Source organism: Cydia splendana, chromosome 7 (genome assembly GCF_910591565.1).
Source record: "Cydia splendana chromosome 7, ilCydSple1.2, whole genome shotgun sequence".
NCBI classification, from domain to species: domain Eukaryota; kingdom Metazoa; phylum Arthropoda; class Insecta; order Lepidoptera; family Tortricidae; genus Cydia; species Cydia splendana.
The window spans coordinates 10,976,007-10,992,641 of record NC_085966.1 but is presented as its reverse complement, the minus strand read 5'-3'; the positions used below and the strand labels follow the sequence as shown (position 1 = coordinate 10,992,641).

The 16,635-nt window shown below is 39.6% G+C and overlaps 1 protein-coding gene across 2 annotated transcripts; it reads right to left on the bottom strand.

Annotated features, from left to right (window-relative positions):
* Nucleotides 1-715: 715 nt before the first annotated feature.
* Nucleotides 716-14,203, bottom strand: LOC134792137 (zinc finger MIZ domain-containing protein 1). Of its 2 annotated transcripts, none has more exons than XM_063763350.1 (11): nt 13,833-14,203; nt 12,993-13,127; nt 7,148-7,277; nt 6,275-7,034; nt 6,049-6,181; nt 5,753-5,963; nt 5,250-5,590; nt 4,977-5,124; nt 4,528-4,857; nt 4,071-4,274; nt 716-3,700 (listed from the first exon to the last, which is right to left on the bottom strand). In XM_063763350.1, exons 3-11 carry the CDS (start codon nt 7,244-7,246, stop codon nt 3,539-3,541), a joined length of 2,388 nt encoding a protein of 795 aa, XP_063619420.1. In that variant the 5' UTR covers nt 7,247-7,277; nt 12,993-13,127; nt 13,833-14,203; the 3' UTR covers nt 716-3,538. The 2 variants fall into 2 exon arrangements, with proteins under 2 accessions (XP_063619420.1, XP_063619421.1); XM_063763351.1 differs by having other exon boundaries at nt 7,148-7,274.
* Nucleotides 14,204-16,635: the final 2,432 nt, after the last annotated feature.

Sequence of the window (16,635 nt, the reverse complement as noted above, 5' to 3'; positions counted from 1 at the left end):
CTGTTACGATTAGGACAGATATGACCGTTAGGTGGCGACAGCGCCACGCGCGGCTTATGGCTAGCCACCAAAATTGGTATGGGACGGATGTACTTGTAGCTACCTGTTGCAACGCGACGAAATAGCGGAGTGAGCCACGCCTGCTTATAGTACTTAATCTACCAATTTCAAATTCATATTGAGTTGACAGCGCCATCTCTTGTCGAGTAGCGAATGAAATAATTTTCATTTATGATTCGTGTGATGACACTTTTATTTTTTTTGACAGTGGTACCAATATAACGTGTTTTCTATTCATTCATTCAGTGTCAAATGTCAAGTCAACAGTCAGTTTATTCTACCAGTTTTTTTTAATGTTTTTATTTTTCTTTGTGATTTAGATCGATATATATTCATATATTGTGATGATCGGATATTCAGTGTAAAACATAGGTAGTGTTATTTATTTACATTACTATGCAAAGGAAGATCACGTAAGTACTACCAGTACTACTAATGTTTGGCTAACTTTTCTAAAGATATCAACATTCATGCAGTGCTTACTGTCCATGGGTTTGTGTGTGCTTTCGAAAACAATACAGCTTCAACGAATAGGCTTATCAGTCGACTAGTTAGAATCGGAAATCTTTATCTTGATTAATGCAGGTACTTACTGCATTAATCTTTTGGTCCACAGTCCTTAAAAGGTAAATTGCAGTTAAATAAAAATCAACCATAATTTTTAGATTCATTTTATTTTCAATAACATAAAAATGTTATGTTTTTCATTTTACACATTTCAAAATGAATTTCAGTGGGTTCGATCTGATTCCTAAAATGTTTACATTAAATTCAAAATGTATTAACTACAGTACAGTTTGGCTTTGCATGAACTCGGAGTCATGGGTTGCATAATACCTTATTTAGAAATCTTCTTTCACTTATTTCCAAATGTTGCATCTTACATTTGTACAAGAGCACAAAATCTACTACTCCACAGCTGTTCATTATAATATTCAACAAAATATATTGTAATAGTTCACTTGCTAGGGTGGATCACTCAACCGGTTTCTTGCCTTTTTAAATGTGATATGCTATACATTTTTTGTGATATTTTCCATTTTATACAAACAAATTCGTTATTTAATCACTTAAAATAGGTAAATGTGTAAAAAAAGTGCTATTTGGTCTCACAAAAATCCTTGTGATGATCCACCCAACCGCAGTATTCACTACAATAAATAGAACTAGCTAACTGGAATTGAAGGTCCCTTAAAAGTATGCATTAATTGTCAAAGCGGTGATCAACTAGCCATACAACATGACCATCAAAATTTTGCTCTCATCAATTACTATTAAGATTTCATGTTACAATTAAGTTTAAAAGAGCTTCTGTGTGTGTGTGAGTAGTTGACCACAGCTGTGTATATAACACTAATTTTATTGTTTTCCGTAATAGATGACTAACTCTAAGAGGCGTCCATATTCATAGCATGAAGTAAAGATGCGCAAATCACCAATTTTTACATAAGTTAGTGAAAGGATTGACAGATTTACATATAAACTCTAAGATATTTATTAACTGTCTCATCAAAAATTTACTAATAGTAAGTTATCTCTGAAAATTGACATCTAAATTAATTATGGAGTACTTGAATATTTTATGGGAACTTAATTCCATTTAGAAATTTCGCGTTAATTGAGGCCCGGGCCGCCACTGCGCCCAAGCACAACTAAACATTTGAAAATATGTGAAACACGATCTTGTCAACCATGCTCATCTCAATTTTATCATTCAATACAACTTTCTATATAATAAAACTATACAATTTGACAACACCATTTAGAATGTCATTAAAATTCATTATTGCTTCTCTATTTAGATACAAGTATATTGCTAAGTTGAAGTCGTCAAGGGGGTTGCATAAAACTTAGATGAGCACAGATCTGAACATGACTAAGGTGTTGGCCGGGATGCCATGTTGGGAGGTGTTTGCATGTGTGTGGGCGCGTGTCAGAGCACAGCACGGTGTCGTGTCGGTGCGAGGATGCCTTGGGGTGTCACACTGAAGGCACGTGTAGTAATTTGCACTCTGAACGCTTGTTAACTTTTATACATATGGTATTTCGTATGTACATGTAAAACCATGTGTAGATTTTTAAAATTTAGTAATACTATACTAAACTGGCCGTCATATAAGTATCTGCCATGTTCTAAGTATAACTAGGTAATATAATATTCTTAACTAGATTCATATTTACAAATAATACAGTTCAATTTATATAGAAATTAAAATATATTTCTATCATTCTTCGATTCACATAACGCAAAATAATTTAACAGAGTTCATTTTTGCACTCACATTTACAATATAGTTTTGTAACTAATTTGTTACCATTTATTTGTTGATTTCAAACAACTCATATATCACCCAATAAGCGAGTAGCACTATACTCACGAATCCTATCATATTATCTTATCGTTTAAAAAATGCAGAATATGCGAAAAACTTCAAGGAATACTTTACAGTAAATGGCAATTGAACGTTATAGTTCGCCCGCATCCGATAGGAACTATAAGATTCAGAATGCCTCTCAGCGGAGTGAACTAACGCTATATGTACATGCCCCCCAGACCAAAACAGCTAGCACGTAACTCTCCTATTTACACCCTCAACTATCCACAAATGATAAACTCTTACGATTACAATTATGTATGTCGCATCGAATAAGTTGAATTAAGTATTAATGAAAATTTGTGTTACAGTTTATGCTAGAGTTTAGAATATAAGGAGCTCAAATGCGCCACCGATTGTGCGGCGGTGCGAGGAACTATAATACATTCAAACACCGAAGTGTCTATGGCCACGCCTCGCCTCACATACTTTACCTATATACTAAACGATCTCCAGCATCATTGTTTCAACAACCGATGCTACCGTGGTGATTATGTTGGATATTGCAACTCCAGTCAACGCTTCCAATATGCTGTTCATCAAATATTATTGCATACCTACTAGAAACTAAATTAATTCCTAAATAGTCTAGCAATCTTCGCAATGCGATGAGCAAATTGACTTAACGTTTTGCGACATACAACATCTTCACGAATGGAGAAAGGACTAAAATCTAGTATCACAATGTCGGGCTTCGCTGGCTTGAATGCGAGTAGAATCAACGCCACACTAGGCTGCCACCAAACACTAGTCCTGTTTTAACGAGCTGCACTTTCTTATTCTAATAGTATACAATTTCTGGTAGAAAACACAATTGCTACATTAGGATAAGTCACCTACACTCAACACCCAATTTCAACAACGCATGTCATCGAATTCGGTATCTTATGGTGTCACAATCAAATTGTTTACCACGGTAGGATCTAGCGAGGTTACAGTCCAATTGCATTTTCCTTCTCGTTACAGGTAACAATCAACATTCACTGACATCCCTCGCTAAAAATGGCGCTCTATCTGCCTTTTTAGCAAAGAACGTAAGCGTTTATTCCCCAGTGCTCCCGTTAGATCAGTATTTGTGCTCGGTGCGTTCCAGTGTCTTGTGTTTACTCGAAGAGTGCCAGGAGGTCGTCGGAGGAAGGCACGCGGGGAGGGTGCGAGCCGGCGGAGGACGACGAGGACGGCGGCGTGGCGAGCAGCTCGCCGAGCGCCGGCGCGTCCAGGTACGACAGCAGCTCCATCGGGTCCACGCTCGTCTCCGGCAATAGCTGGAAAGAGAGCATCACGTTGCACTTTCTAGCTCGTCTCTTTACATACAATAATTGCAATAATAAGTGGAAAACAGATAGGTTAATGCTCGTCTAAAATAGCCAGTCATTTTTTCTAAGGTCTTGCTAGGCGCTAATAAGCCAATAACGATGCTATCTAACCGACGCCTGTAAGATTAAGTTTTATAATGCTCATTGTTGTGTTACTTCTATTAACTGGAAGAATTTGTCCTGGCTAAACAATACCCAGTACCGCTACGCAATACTCTACTTTTTTGTTCTGTTGTCGTTTGTCACACAGATTACTTCGCATAATCAACCGCGCTGTGTCGCTCGCTAGACCAGACATAAATGAGATTGTGTAACTTACATTGAGATTTTCCGTGCCCTCGCCGTCGATGACCGCCGCGGGGTCGAAGTTTAGGTCCGACGGTATGTCCACGTCGGTGAGGGAGTGGTGGCCGACGGACGGCGGGCCCGGCGTGTGTGAGGAGCCAGGCGTGTGCGCTCCGCCGCCTCCGCCCGGCGTGTGCGCTGAGCCCGGCGTATGTGGCGTGTGTGGTGTGTGCGGCATCTGTCGAGTTATGGAAAGGTTACTTTATGTTCTCTTCTTTTACTATCCTACTTTGAAAATAACTGCCCAAAAAAGCGGTGTCAAGTCTGTTGTACTTATCAGTACTTGCCAGATGAAAAAGAGTGTTAAGTGCCACTGATTCTAAGTCAAGGAGAAAACGTAATTTTATCGAATAAGAGATGTCTGTCGACTTACTGTGAATCATTTAGGTATGTGTCAAAACTAAACGAAGAAATACCTCAACAATACAAACCTGATCATTCAGACTTTTTTCCATCGCATTCAAAGGATCCAGCGAATTCACGCTATCGTTCAAATGCGACAGCGGACCGTTGCCAGCAAACTCGTTACTTCCAGGGCCATTGCTCATGCCGAAGTCGTAATTCGGATTGCCGTTGGCATTCCGGTTCTGCGTGCTCTGGTTGTAGGTGGAGATCATGGAGCCGCTAGCGATCGTGTTCATGTCTGGAGGTAGGTACGGCGATAATGCTTGGTCCCAGTTGTTCATTGTGGGCATGTTCATTGAACCCGGCGACACCGCTTTGCCTCGCTTGCCGACGCTGTTGTCATTGCTATCTTCATCCTGAGAGCAAAACATGAGTATTAGACATCTCTACATGTCTAATAGACTAGGTAGGTAATTTAATATTATATTGAAGGGTTCTTAAGTATATCAGCACGGGAATTGGAATGATTTCTTACCTTTATTCCAGCATTAGCAGGATTTTTCGCTGGCTTCCAATTTGCTCCAGCATCAATGGTGACCTCATCAACGTCTGAATTGTTTGCCGTATTCAGGATTCCCCACATGTACTGGTCAACCTCTAGGCCTTCTAATTGCGCTGGTTTACTGGAAGTATAATTAAATCAGGTTATATTACAAGGCAACTATGTCGTGAATATTACTTGTCAATTAAATTTATGAAGTTGCAGGTATAAAGAAAAGTACTAAAGTATGAATTTGTTGCAACTTACTTGCACACAGGACATCTCCACGACCCTCTTTCACAGTTGAGTTGTAGATAAGATTCCAGATCGAAACACTGTATGTGTTTACATTCATGTCCTCGCGCAGGCAGCGTTATTTTCTTGAACGTTATTGGGCATTTTAGCGAGACTTTTAAAGCCGTTTGTTCTACGCTGTCCCTGTCATTCGGATTGTTGGAGACGTTATTGCTATTTGCTGGCGATTGGTTGAAGTTCATCTTGATTTTGGCGATGCAGTGGTCGGCTGTCAGCAACCGTTTCCGTAGTAGTCCTTGCAGGACACTCCTGACACTAGGCCGGTGGACTAATTGTAATACGAACAGATGTGACTGAAAAAAAGAATCCCAAATGATTACCCGTCCCAAATTATTTGCAAGACATGGATGGACGTGAGTTGAATAGATACTGTTATGACTTGGACCGTATTGGCACAAGTGTTTCAAGAATTAAAGGCAAATGTTTGCTCGGTTTTCAATAATGAAGACACTTACACAACAGCAGGCGGACACGGTTATCTGTATCGTGTTTCTGCCAGGCTGGCAAACTTCTTTCAGGTACAGCGGTTTGTGTGATGTTTTGTTCTCTCCTCTATCTATAACTAAAGGCGTTGCGTTGACCGAGACTTGGACACTCGCCGGCCAGTTCGTGTTCATCTGCCTGTCTTCGTGGTGGAAGCATTTTAGTTGTAACTCAAGATCCGATCTGAAATGGAAACATTGATGTCAGGATTTTTTCTCAAATTATTATGTTGAAATGGTAGAAGAAATGAAATGCGAATGATATTTACCTCCATATTAACGTTGAATGGACCGTGGCTTTTAATTGGAATACATGATTGCTAACTGCTAAATTATGTTCTAATCTAAACGGTGGTAATATAATACCATCTCTTACAGGGAATGTTAACCGGAGCTCGTCATCTGAAAAGGAAAATAACTGCATTAGTACAAGTTTTCAAAATTTGAACCAAAGCGACATAAAACTGTATATAAATATATAATTCAGATACGTACTTTGCATGCCCATAGGTTGTTTGAGCTCGTTAAAGTGGGGCTTTCCTTCACCAGCCGAGTTCGGACTTATGTATGGCGGCATACTGCTGGCCGGCGTTAAAGGAGGCGTGGGGTTCCCAGGGACAGGACTGTGCTGATAACTCATGTTAGTTCTCATCGCAACTTCCTGCGCAAATTGACCGCTGTATTGACCATACTGGCTGTTGCCACCCTGGTGCTGCGGAAATTGATTAGGAACGCCACCGTTAAAATATTGCCCTTGGTTAGAGTAAGGGGGCGTCGTCTGCCTCATGCCTCCTCTCATTCCTGCTGCAAAATTCCCACTCGGTCCCAGGGGTTGTTGAGGGGGATATTGGCCTTGGAAGCCCGGCCGTCCTCCATATCCCGCGGGATATTGTCCAGGCCCAAATGTAGGTTGACCACCCATGTACTGCTGCTTGCGCTGATTCATAAGCATCGGCCCCTGGGGATATGGCGTATGCCGCCTCTGATACTGGGGCCCCATCTTCGCCGAACCGGCCATCTGCCCAGGTCCCATTTGCGAGGACATCATATTAGCGTGCATGCCCATATTGGCCATTTGTGCCATAGGGTTCATGCCGTTCATGCCGGCGTTACCCATTTGGCCCATGCCGGTCATGCCGTTCATGCCACCGTTGCCGCCCATGCCCATCCCGGTCATGCCGGGGTTGTGGCTGCGCTGTTGACCATAGCCGTTCATCGCATTATATTGGGGGTTGCCCATAGTCATGTTTTGCATCTGAAATTGATTAACATTTCTTTAATATCTAGCAGAAGATGAACAAAAAACGTGAAGAGGTCTTTGTGGATGTGTGTGATTTGATTTATATTAGGCGAAGGGTGTTTTGTTACCTGCGAGAATGGCTGCGAGTCCTGCATCGCGGCCGTGGTGGCCGCGGCGACCATTGCGGCGGTGGCGCCGAACTGCGCGTTCTCGCCCCCGCCGCTCATCGCGCCCGAACCGCCGGCGCACCCATAGCTGCTGATAAACAAAATAATAAACGTAAGACAAAGTTAAAAATCGATAAGTCAGAGATTCTTATAATTTTGGTAAGGTACTTAATGGTAGTTGAAAACTTTATATAGATTTAGATTTAGATTCATTTATTTCTCAATAAGTATTACATGTTTTTATTACAACCGAATATAAAGATGAATACATATTAAGATCGTCAAAAATGTACAAAAAAAATAATCTAGTAAATAATACATGCTATAATCGTTTGCAAATTACAATATTAAATTACATATTTGAGGTGTGATTATATTCATTATTTAGGTATTCCTTATATAGAATTTAGTCTACAAATATTACTTTAAAAGCAACAAAACAGCGCCAAGAACGCGCATAGGTACTTATTAAAATGTGAAATCGGTCCAGCTAACTTTATTTCACTCACGATATGAGTAGTTTCTATTGCAAGCGGCCTTGCAGAGCCGAACATTCCACACGTTAACGCTTCGATTATTAATAAACTTAGATTCAATATTCAACCCAAATCCTATTGACGTAAGATCTTTTTTTAATACATGCCGAGATTTTATTATTTTACGAACAATGAGAGAAAAAATCAATATGGACGTATAGTGACGCGTTGTTACCCCTGTGTTTCTCTCGGGATGTGTTTGATTTTTTGTATAGCGCCGGAGTGGGAGCTCGATTCATGTGAACTGCTTTTGGGGCGAATTCCCGAGCCTTCCCGGAGCCCTTCCTAATAATTCTCGACAAATGCACGACAAACACTCGCGCGGGCTGCCCATTGTTACACCGCATCTCTGTGTAGTAGTGCACAACAATATTGCCTCTTTGTGTTGCTATTATAAAATTATTCTAATGAATACGCAAACACACACACGTAAGTAAACCGAGTATGTACCGAAATCGTCAAGCTGTCATGTCAAACATGATATTTTCGTTTGTTTCAGTTGTGAAGTGTTAAAGTTGACGGGATGAGTTTATCAGTTACTAAAGAAGTCATTTCGTCGACTATAAATCGCCGCAAGCCTTTGTTGGTTATCCACAACTCCTACTTAAGTATTCTTGTAAATAGCTTAACGGATACTTAGTAGCGTCATTGGAATGAGCGACAACCAATAAACACACGAGTCAACAGCGCTCAAGTCGTTGGGTCTATTCATCGAGGCTGTAGATGATTTACAAGGGTCCTTCCTTAGGTAAACTCGGCTCGACCTTACACTTCTTTTTATAGTTTTGTCTGGCTTTTTTCTTTTGCCGACCAAAATGTGTAGCCGACAAAAAAATACGTGTTCAGTTCTGTATCCTGGTGCACTTTTTGTTAAATGGTACCACATCCGAATAATCACTTACGGTCTGCTCAAAATATTTGGGATCTTGAATGCGAGCGGCTCGGTCGTCTCGGGCATTTCTTTTGAGACAATTCTTGGAACTCATTTTTTTATAACCGTTTCGCAAGAGCGTTGTGACGATCCGTCTGGTTTAAATGTACTCCGAGGGACTTGAATTTAACTGGAGCTTTGTGAGATATTTATTAGCTGGCAGTATTTCGTTAACGCTGGTGAACTGTTCTTCGACACACGAGCCGTTTAGTTCAGATAAATCAATATGAAGGAGTGGCTATGTCGCTATTTCGAGAAACTAGAAGGTGTTTGGCATAGTATTGAGAGATGTGTGAGTAACGCGTAGGTATTTTGATACATAGGCTGCAGTTAATTTTAGATCGTTGCGCAGACGTGTCGGATTCCTAGTTAATTGGCAGTGGCGATAATCACGTATTGAATTCAATTGCTTGAAAATATTATAAAAGGTTGACATTGTTTAGTCATTTATTGCAGTTTCTCTGTAATTGCAAACTTACAATTATTAACACTGTTATCACTCATGTAACAAGTTACGGTTTTCATTCATGTAACATGATTTTTATTAGAAGTGGAGTGTTAAATAAGGCATTAATTGTGAGCTGCGTATAGATTACTATCATGGCGCGGCGTGAAGTCGTGGCGAGCCCCCGTTTCGACGCCAGTTGGTCACCCCTGTTAAATACCACTTCACATTGTGGCTTGCGCGCACATTGCTGGCATTAACTATTGACGTATTGAACAAATGCGACAGTCTGAGTTAAGGTTCAATTACTGTTTAAACAAATTTTATGATTGGCTTTTTATCTTCAAACATTTCATTGTAACAACATAGCTTGCAGTTGGACGAGTCATGTTGTTTACAAACAACGTACGGTAATTCTAAATTAATTATGCTCCTCGTTTTTCGTTCATTACACGTAACTAATAGGAAATATGAAGTTCAGATATCAATAAACTAGTAATACCGCTTTCTTTTATATAAAAAATATCAAGTAATTTTTGACAATGACAAATCATTCGATGATATCTGTATGTGCCATTTTTGGAAAGGATATTTCATTTCTGTCTCATTCTCGTCAATTGAAGCCGGGTCGGGGACTCGGGAGAGAATGAATCATGCTTCAAGGAGCGGATTCCGAGGGTTATAAATGGAGGAGCGTTCCGGGGTAAATACGGTACAATAAGCGAAGGGTCGGGCCGTAGCCCGCTTGGGGTAAGTGGGCCCGGTCACGTCAATATGGGGCTTTATTACGACGACGCTGATAATAATTTGTTTGTTTCTGATGATATTACACCGAAACATCGAATTACCGGAAAATTGGTATTTTGACTTCTTGTTATCTAGTCAATAGGCCTGATGACAAATTTTGAAATCCCTTTTATTATTGTCGGTACACTTGTATTGGTTCCGAAAAACACAATATTTCAGCTATACTCATAAGATTTAACATAGATAATTGCATTTTATTATAGCTAGTTTAAACTTCGCGCGAAAACGCCTCGCATGCCATTTGTGACGTCATTATTTAGTTGGTGGTAGGGTGGTAGACATTGTTTACATACTTACAGTTACGAATTTCCCTTGAATCCGAATGATATTGTTAATTCAGCACCATATATTACGATTAGGGATGATAAATACATTACAACAATTTATCACAATAACTCATTTTACATAAAAACTCTCACACGGTTGCAGTTTAGGATGAATTATTTAGATACATGTAAATTTTGAGTGAAAATCGCCACGCGCCGGTTTTACTTTTTAATTTTTCATTTTTTCTAATTACGACAGCCAACAAGGCAATGATAGTTCCATTCAGCCAAATAATTAAAAAAGTTTGTTGTTGAAATATCGTATTATTTAGCATTTTATTTAAATAATAACAAATAGATATCTATTTTATATCGTGTAATAATATTTATTGTACGTAATAAATGTTTAGTGGCGAAATAATTTTTTTTTTGCACCTTTCGAACTCTTTGGTGAGGACGTATAGATTTCGGTCAATGAGGTTGTCTATGTTGCTCTAAGAAATATGTTATGGATTGATGACGTCACTGTTTGGAACGCTTCTGATTGGCGTTTCAGTAATAATGGCCGATTGGAGAATTTTGCACTTTTATTTTATTGAATATCTTAATAATCCTTCAGTTTATACGGAGATTAGGCCATTTTTTAGAATCATATTAACATATATGTTTCTTTGAAACCATTATTTCCATGATTCTTTGTTACTTGCAACAGGCCTATTGTAGTATATCGCAAATGCCTTCTACAGAGTTTAAATTATTTACTTATTAGCATAGCTCAGAGACTCAGTATATTATGTAATCCTAATTATGTATGTATTGTTTTGTCGACACACAATACTGTCTATGTATCCATAGTTCACACAGATGCATACCCACATCTACCGTCTTTCTTTTCTTGTCATGGCTGTTGAGGAATCAAATGATCGAAAAAAAAAAAACTGTACAAAGGAATCCGTTCGACTCTATTGGGCACGTGGTGCTTAGCATTCCCAACATCTATAAGACAGGAGTGATAAGGTTGTATGAATCTCGTACACTCTTAGGTCCTTTTTCAATTAGATGTTGGATACAGTGCACGCATCCGCCCCCAACGCCTCGCCCGTTGTGGACTGACGTTTTTTCCCACGATCACTTACGAACCGCTACAAATCATGATTCAAATCTCGTTAACGTAAAACTATCAAAGAAAGTTCATCATTTAAATATTATTTATTATAAAAAAATGCCGTTAATGAACGCACAAAATTCAGTTAAAATGTCTCACAATTTTGCTACCCTTAATGTAGACTTCCTGTTCGCTGTTCACACAATCTCGTTGCCAGGTCGCTTATTATTATTTACTTATTGGTTTTGTATAGAGGCAGGCAGCCATCAACAATATGTCGTTTGTAAAGGTGACTACAAAACAAAGCCGTTGAACGACTTAGCACCTGCTCGATTTTTTTGAAATAGAAAAATTGTGGTGATAATAATCACGAATATTTTATTAGGTGAGTAACTTTAATTATTTATTTTAATTTACAGAAATTTAAAAGTATAAAATTTTATCTTGAGTAATTTATGAGTTGGCTTTAAGTAGGTATGCGAAGTGTTCGGTTATGTTTTATTGTTTTGCTAGTTTATAACGTTTTGTTTGTTTGTGTTTATTGTAAGCGCCAAGTGCAGTCACCGCACCGCCCCGCGTGCATTCCCAGCGCCCGTCTGTGTGAGTGAGCCGTCACTGTGTGCGTGAGGACGCTGGTGTGAGTGTCCCGCTCGTGTTAGTGTGCTCTCGGCTTTTGAGAGTGTGAATGGAAGAGCATACATTTTATTTATAATTGCAACGATGCGCGGACCACAATGTCACACTTTGCTTGTGTATACATTTAAGCCAATCGTCATTTCATTTGTCGAGCCTTAAATGATTTAAACAAGCTTTCTTAATTGGTAGGTGTTTTTTGCGTTGGTGACATTTAGTGATTTATTATTTTAACATGTCTACACTGGCAGTTGAGAAATTTACGTAGACTGTATATTTTCGATTTTATTGCTTGTTAACTACGATAAGGTGGCACAGGTAAGCGAGTCACGTTTCAGCATTTTGTTGGAAATGTAAACAAAGTTGTTCCGGATAAGATAAAAACAAGTTGGTAGGTAGGTAAGTGTGAAGTTTTGGTAACTGATAAAGCGAAGACGCGCGTCCTCTGCATATTTGTGTATAATAATCTGTTAGACGAGAAGAAAAAACGTATTCTAACTACTAGAATAATGATGTTTGTCTTGGTATCTTCCTGGTTTCTTCACGGCCAGTATCATTGCAAAATATTACATCGTAGTTACTGACTTTTCTGAAGTCGTGGGTTGTCAACTCGTAATTGTTTATCGACGTTTCATTGCAAATATAAACTGTCAGGCGTAACTTAGGCGGGAAATTTTAAATTACTATATGTTTGAAGATAAAAAAAATCTAATAGAACTAATGTTTACGTTTAAATGTACGAGTGGAGGTTCACCGAAGGTGCCGTGAATTGGTCTAATAAGTGACAAAAAGTATCTGCGTGTACGTCAAAATCTGTCAAAATGCTTATCAGGTTGACATGGCAAGACGTCATTCACTATTGTCATTTTGCATCGTTAATTTAATTCACGTCAGCTTTGGTGGATCGATCTCTAGATCAATAACATACGTAATGCACGAGTAGATAAAGGTATCACGTTTACGAACTTTTTTCTAGATTTTGATAAGCTTTATATCACCAAGTGGATAGTTAAAAAATATCCGTATTTAATACCTTCGTACACTCATGTCCATTAATCCAGGCACCAAAAAGGCTTCACTCACCTAGGGGCGTTGACCCTGTATCCTATATTCGCTTGCAGAGGGTTGTGCTTGTCCACAGCGGCCCCAACGCTGGCGTAACCCGCGTAGCCGACCGAGCCAGTGGAGTTCGCCGTCCTGTCGGCCAAGGGACACCCTCTGAAACACGATGCACCTCGTTGTAGCTCGAATTCTCACTCCCCATTCAACCCTCGGTTTTTAAGCCAGGTTAAATGTCGAAAATCTTCAAATTAAAAATTTCTGAAGACATATTGATGTAAATCTTCGACCGAAAATTTGCTGAACGCCCCAATAGCGTACGTGTCAGGCGTACTTTTTTTTTTATCGCGCTAAGCGCCGTAAATTTCGCTCCAGCCAGCACGTCAACAATCGAAACGTTCATCGAGTCGTGGCACTTTACATAATTCATAAACCTTTATTCAGTTATTCCGATGGATGCTCACTGAAAATTATCGGTGAATTTTCCCACGTTTTTAATGGATTATCGGATCGATACATATAATTTCTTTCTTAATTTTTTTTGCACTTGAAAAAAAATCCATTCGTGTTTCTCTTCGAATTTCAATTTCAACCCTTTTCTGTGTACGCCACGATGAACGCTTCGCTCGTGAGTCCCGTCAGTCGATCAGCTGTGGCAAAATCCAACGTGCGCTCTATTTTACGACAGGTGGTGTGTGTCTATAGTTCAGCTTTAGACAAGTTTTGTAATTTTATTCGTTGACAAATATTATTTACTTGATTAAATATTTTTAATAATGATTTTTATAACGTATAACGATTTTTATTAACTTGTAAAACTTCTATAAACACCACGCAAAACTTAAAAAAACACTTTTTATTTACTTGAATTAGCACTGTCACGGGGCACAAATCCTTTGAGGAATCACTCAGTTTTTCTCTCCAAAATCCAATGTTATCACATAAATGCAATCCTTTTGGTAGTTCACTGCACTGTTTTGTTGTTCAAAATCCACAAAAGTCGCAAATCACAGAACTTTATAAACAATCCAAATCCTGTGTGATGAGATCTTTTTTTTCCACTGTATTCCGGTATTTGATAAGGGTCCTGAATACGGTTATCGTCTACACGAAAGTCCGACTTTGAAATCACCGAAACATTATTGACGTGCGTTCGCGAGAGTCGACGGCAACGTCACTGACGGCGAGCAACCGCGTGTTCGGCCGCCAAAGGTAACACTGGCGAGCCGGCGACGGTGAGTGGATGCGGCGCGGGGCGCTCCCACCCCGCGCGGCGTTGCCAGCTCGCGGCGATAAGTGGCGCACCCCCGCGTCCCCCGCTCGTGTGTCGTCGTCTCGGCACTCGGCATTCGGCCGCGCTCGGGCGTCGCCGTCGCTCCCTCGGCCCGCTCGCTTCGTCTCGCGCGCTCGACGTTTTCACGTAACGGTCCCCGATCGAGCGTGATACAGCGAGTGCGATAGTTGCATCGCTGTTCTGTCGTCATTCGATTAGGCAGTACAATCGAAGTAGATCGCTATTGCGGGATGATACTGCCACTTAATGTAATCATCTTGTATTTTATTATAAGTAGTATATTTATCGCCTATAATTTTATTGATTATTCATAATTATATTGTTTAAAAACAATTTAATTACTACATTACAAGGTTAACGAGCTGCTTATAACACTATAAAATATCTAAGTAGGTACTTACAATTATCTAGGTGTCCTAGACATAAAGGTGCGCAAAGATGGCACCACAGAGTTTAAACTTAGCCGCCGCATTCGACGGTGATTCCAAATTTGGCGCCAATTTTAAAATTTAACACCACTCTTGAAATTTTTTCACTTAGGAAAGAATGATGTGGAATCAATGCCACAGTTACAATAATTAGTTTCAAACTGTCTTATTCTGCGATTAAAAAAAGGAGTTGACGGACGTAAATGCAAGGTTATTAGATAATAACCTAAATAATATTAGATGGTACCCCCGATAAAAACTACAAATACGGCATAGCGGCAACTTTGGGTAGGTATCTCCGCTTTAGTGATACCCTGGAAAGGATACAGGTAGCTACCGGCAAATTCGGGCGACTCCACGCTTGATATGTGATACCCTAACTGACAAGGCTAAGTAGTCGCTATGTTTTTGCGCATCGGCAGCGGTCAAGCAGCGTTCGGGCATAATAATTAGCCGCGATAAACAATAGGCATGTCCTCTTCGCTACCTGGCGACGAGGACGTCAGGCGTCCTGCCATGTCCTTGCCGCTCGCTCGGTCGACGGTCGACTCGCACCAAATCACGCACACCGTCAAAACAAACACATCTCAAGCAAACGCGTGACGTACTCAATAATTATCTTTTAATTGTTATTGACAATATTGTGTACGTACTTAATTTTATTGGGATCATCAATTTATTGACTGTCAAGATAATGAGATTATCGATGTTCAATAGTTCTATCGCCAATTCTATCTTTTAGCGCATCAATTCGCGAAACGTATAAGAAATTCGCGACGGTACACTGAAGATAAATGAAAACATTAAAACAGACCACATTAGGAAATTCGTAAATTGGACTTTATTTACGGTCGTTATATCGAAGGCCAAAAATATTTATTGGCATTCAAAATGTCAGGATTATGGAATTCATGACCCCTGATAAATACCTATTTTATGAATCGTTTTTTAATAGGAGATACGTAAATCAGTTCAAAAGTCACACAAAATGTAGTCAGAATCCAGTACCATCCCAAACATCTGGCAATGCAACCCGTATAGTCCCCTAGTCACAGAAAACCGCGTATCGAAAATCGTAACATTTCTGTGTACTATCTATCGCGCACGTGAAACATGGTCATTACAGTAATGAAACTACGCTTAGTTTTACTACAGCAAGAAAATTACCGGAAAGTGGATGGCGGTAACAAAACTTTAAACTGAAAGTCACGGTAGCAAGGCGTAACGTAACGCCGTACGTTTCGTAGTAACTACGCGTGCGCGAGCGCTGCGCGGGAAAGTCGGGAAAGCGCCGCGCGCGCTACACACTTTTCTCGTCCATGTAGACCGTAAGTCTGCGCGTTAAAATCTAAAATCCAATGGCAGCTGGCTAAATTTTAAAAGGTCCCTGTTCACATTCCTCTAATGACGACCTCTGGTCAACTCATTCATAAAATTCACTTACCTACAAATCACTTTGGATTTGTTCCAATTCTCAGTGGAGATGAGGTTTTTCTAATGGTTTTAAGATGCCTATGACAAAAACGCATGCTGTTGTCGTCCATTTAGTGAATGTAAATAATTAACCTCCGTGAAGATATTCATAACAAAATTTTTCGTTTGTTCTTTTCAGTAGGTACGTAAGTTAAGTCTGTTTGTAGGCATTTAAATCTTTAAAACACCGCAAGAATATATGCGTGAGGTATTTATTTACAATATTGACTATATTGGAATACAACTGGGTCTTGCATGCAACTTGCTTTTGTAATGTAAAATTAGATTTAACGTATTATCAGTGCCTCGCGCTAAGATTAAGTAGTAAGTACTCAATGTTTATTTTGCAAGAGTTTGCTGGTCATCAGATACAGTTTCAACTCAAACTCAAAGCTTTAAAATAATAAAATATTTTTGAGAAAAGTTTAAACGTTTTTTAATGCAAGTATCGTCTCAATAAGTATGACGTCTG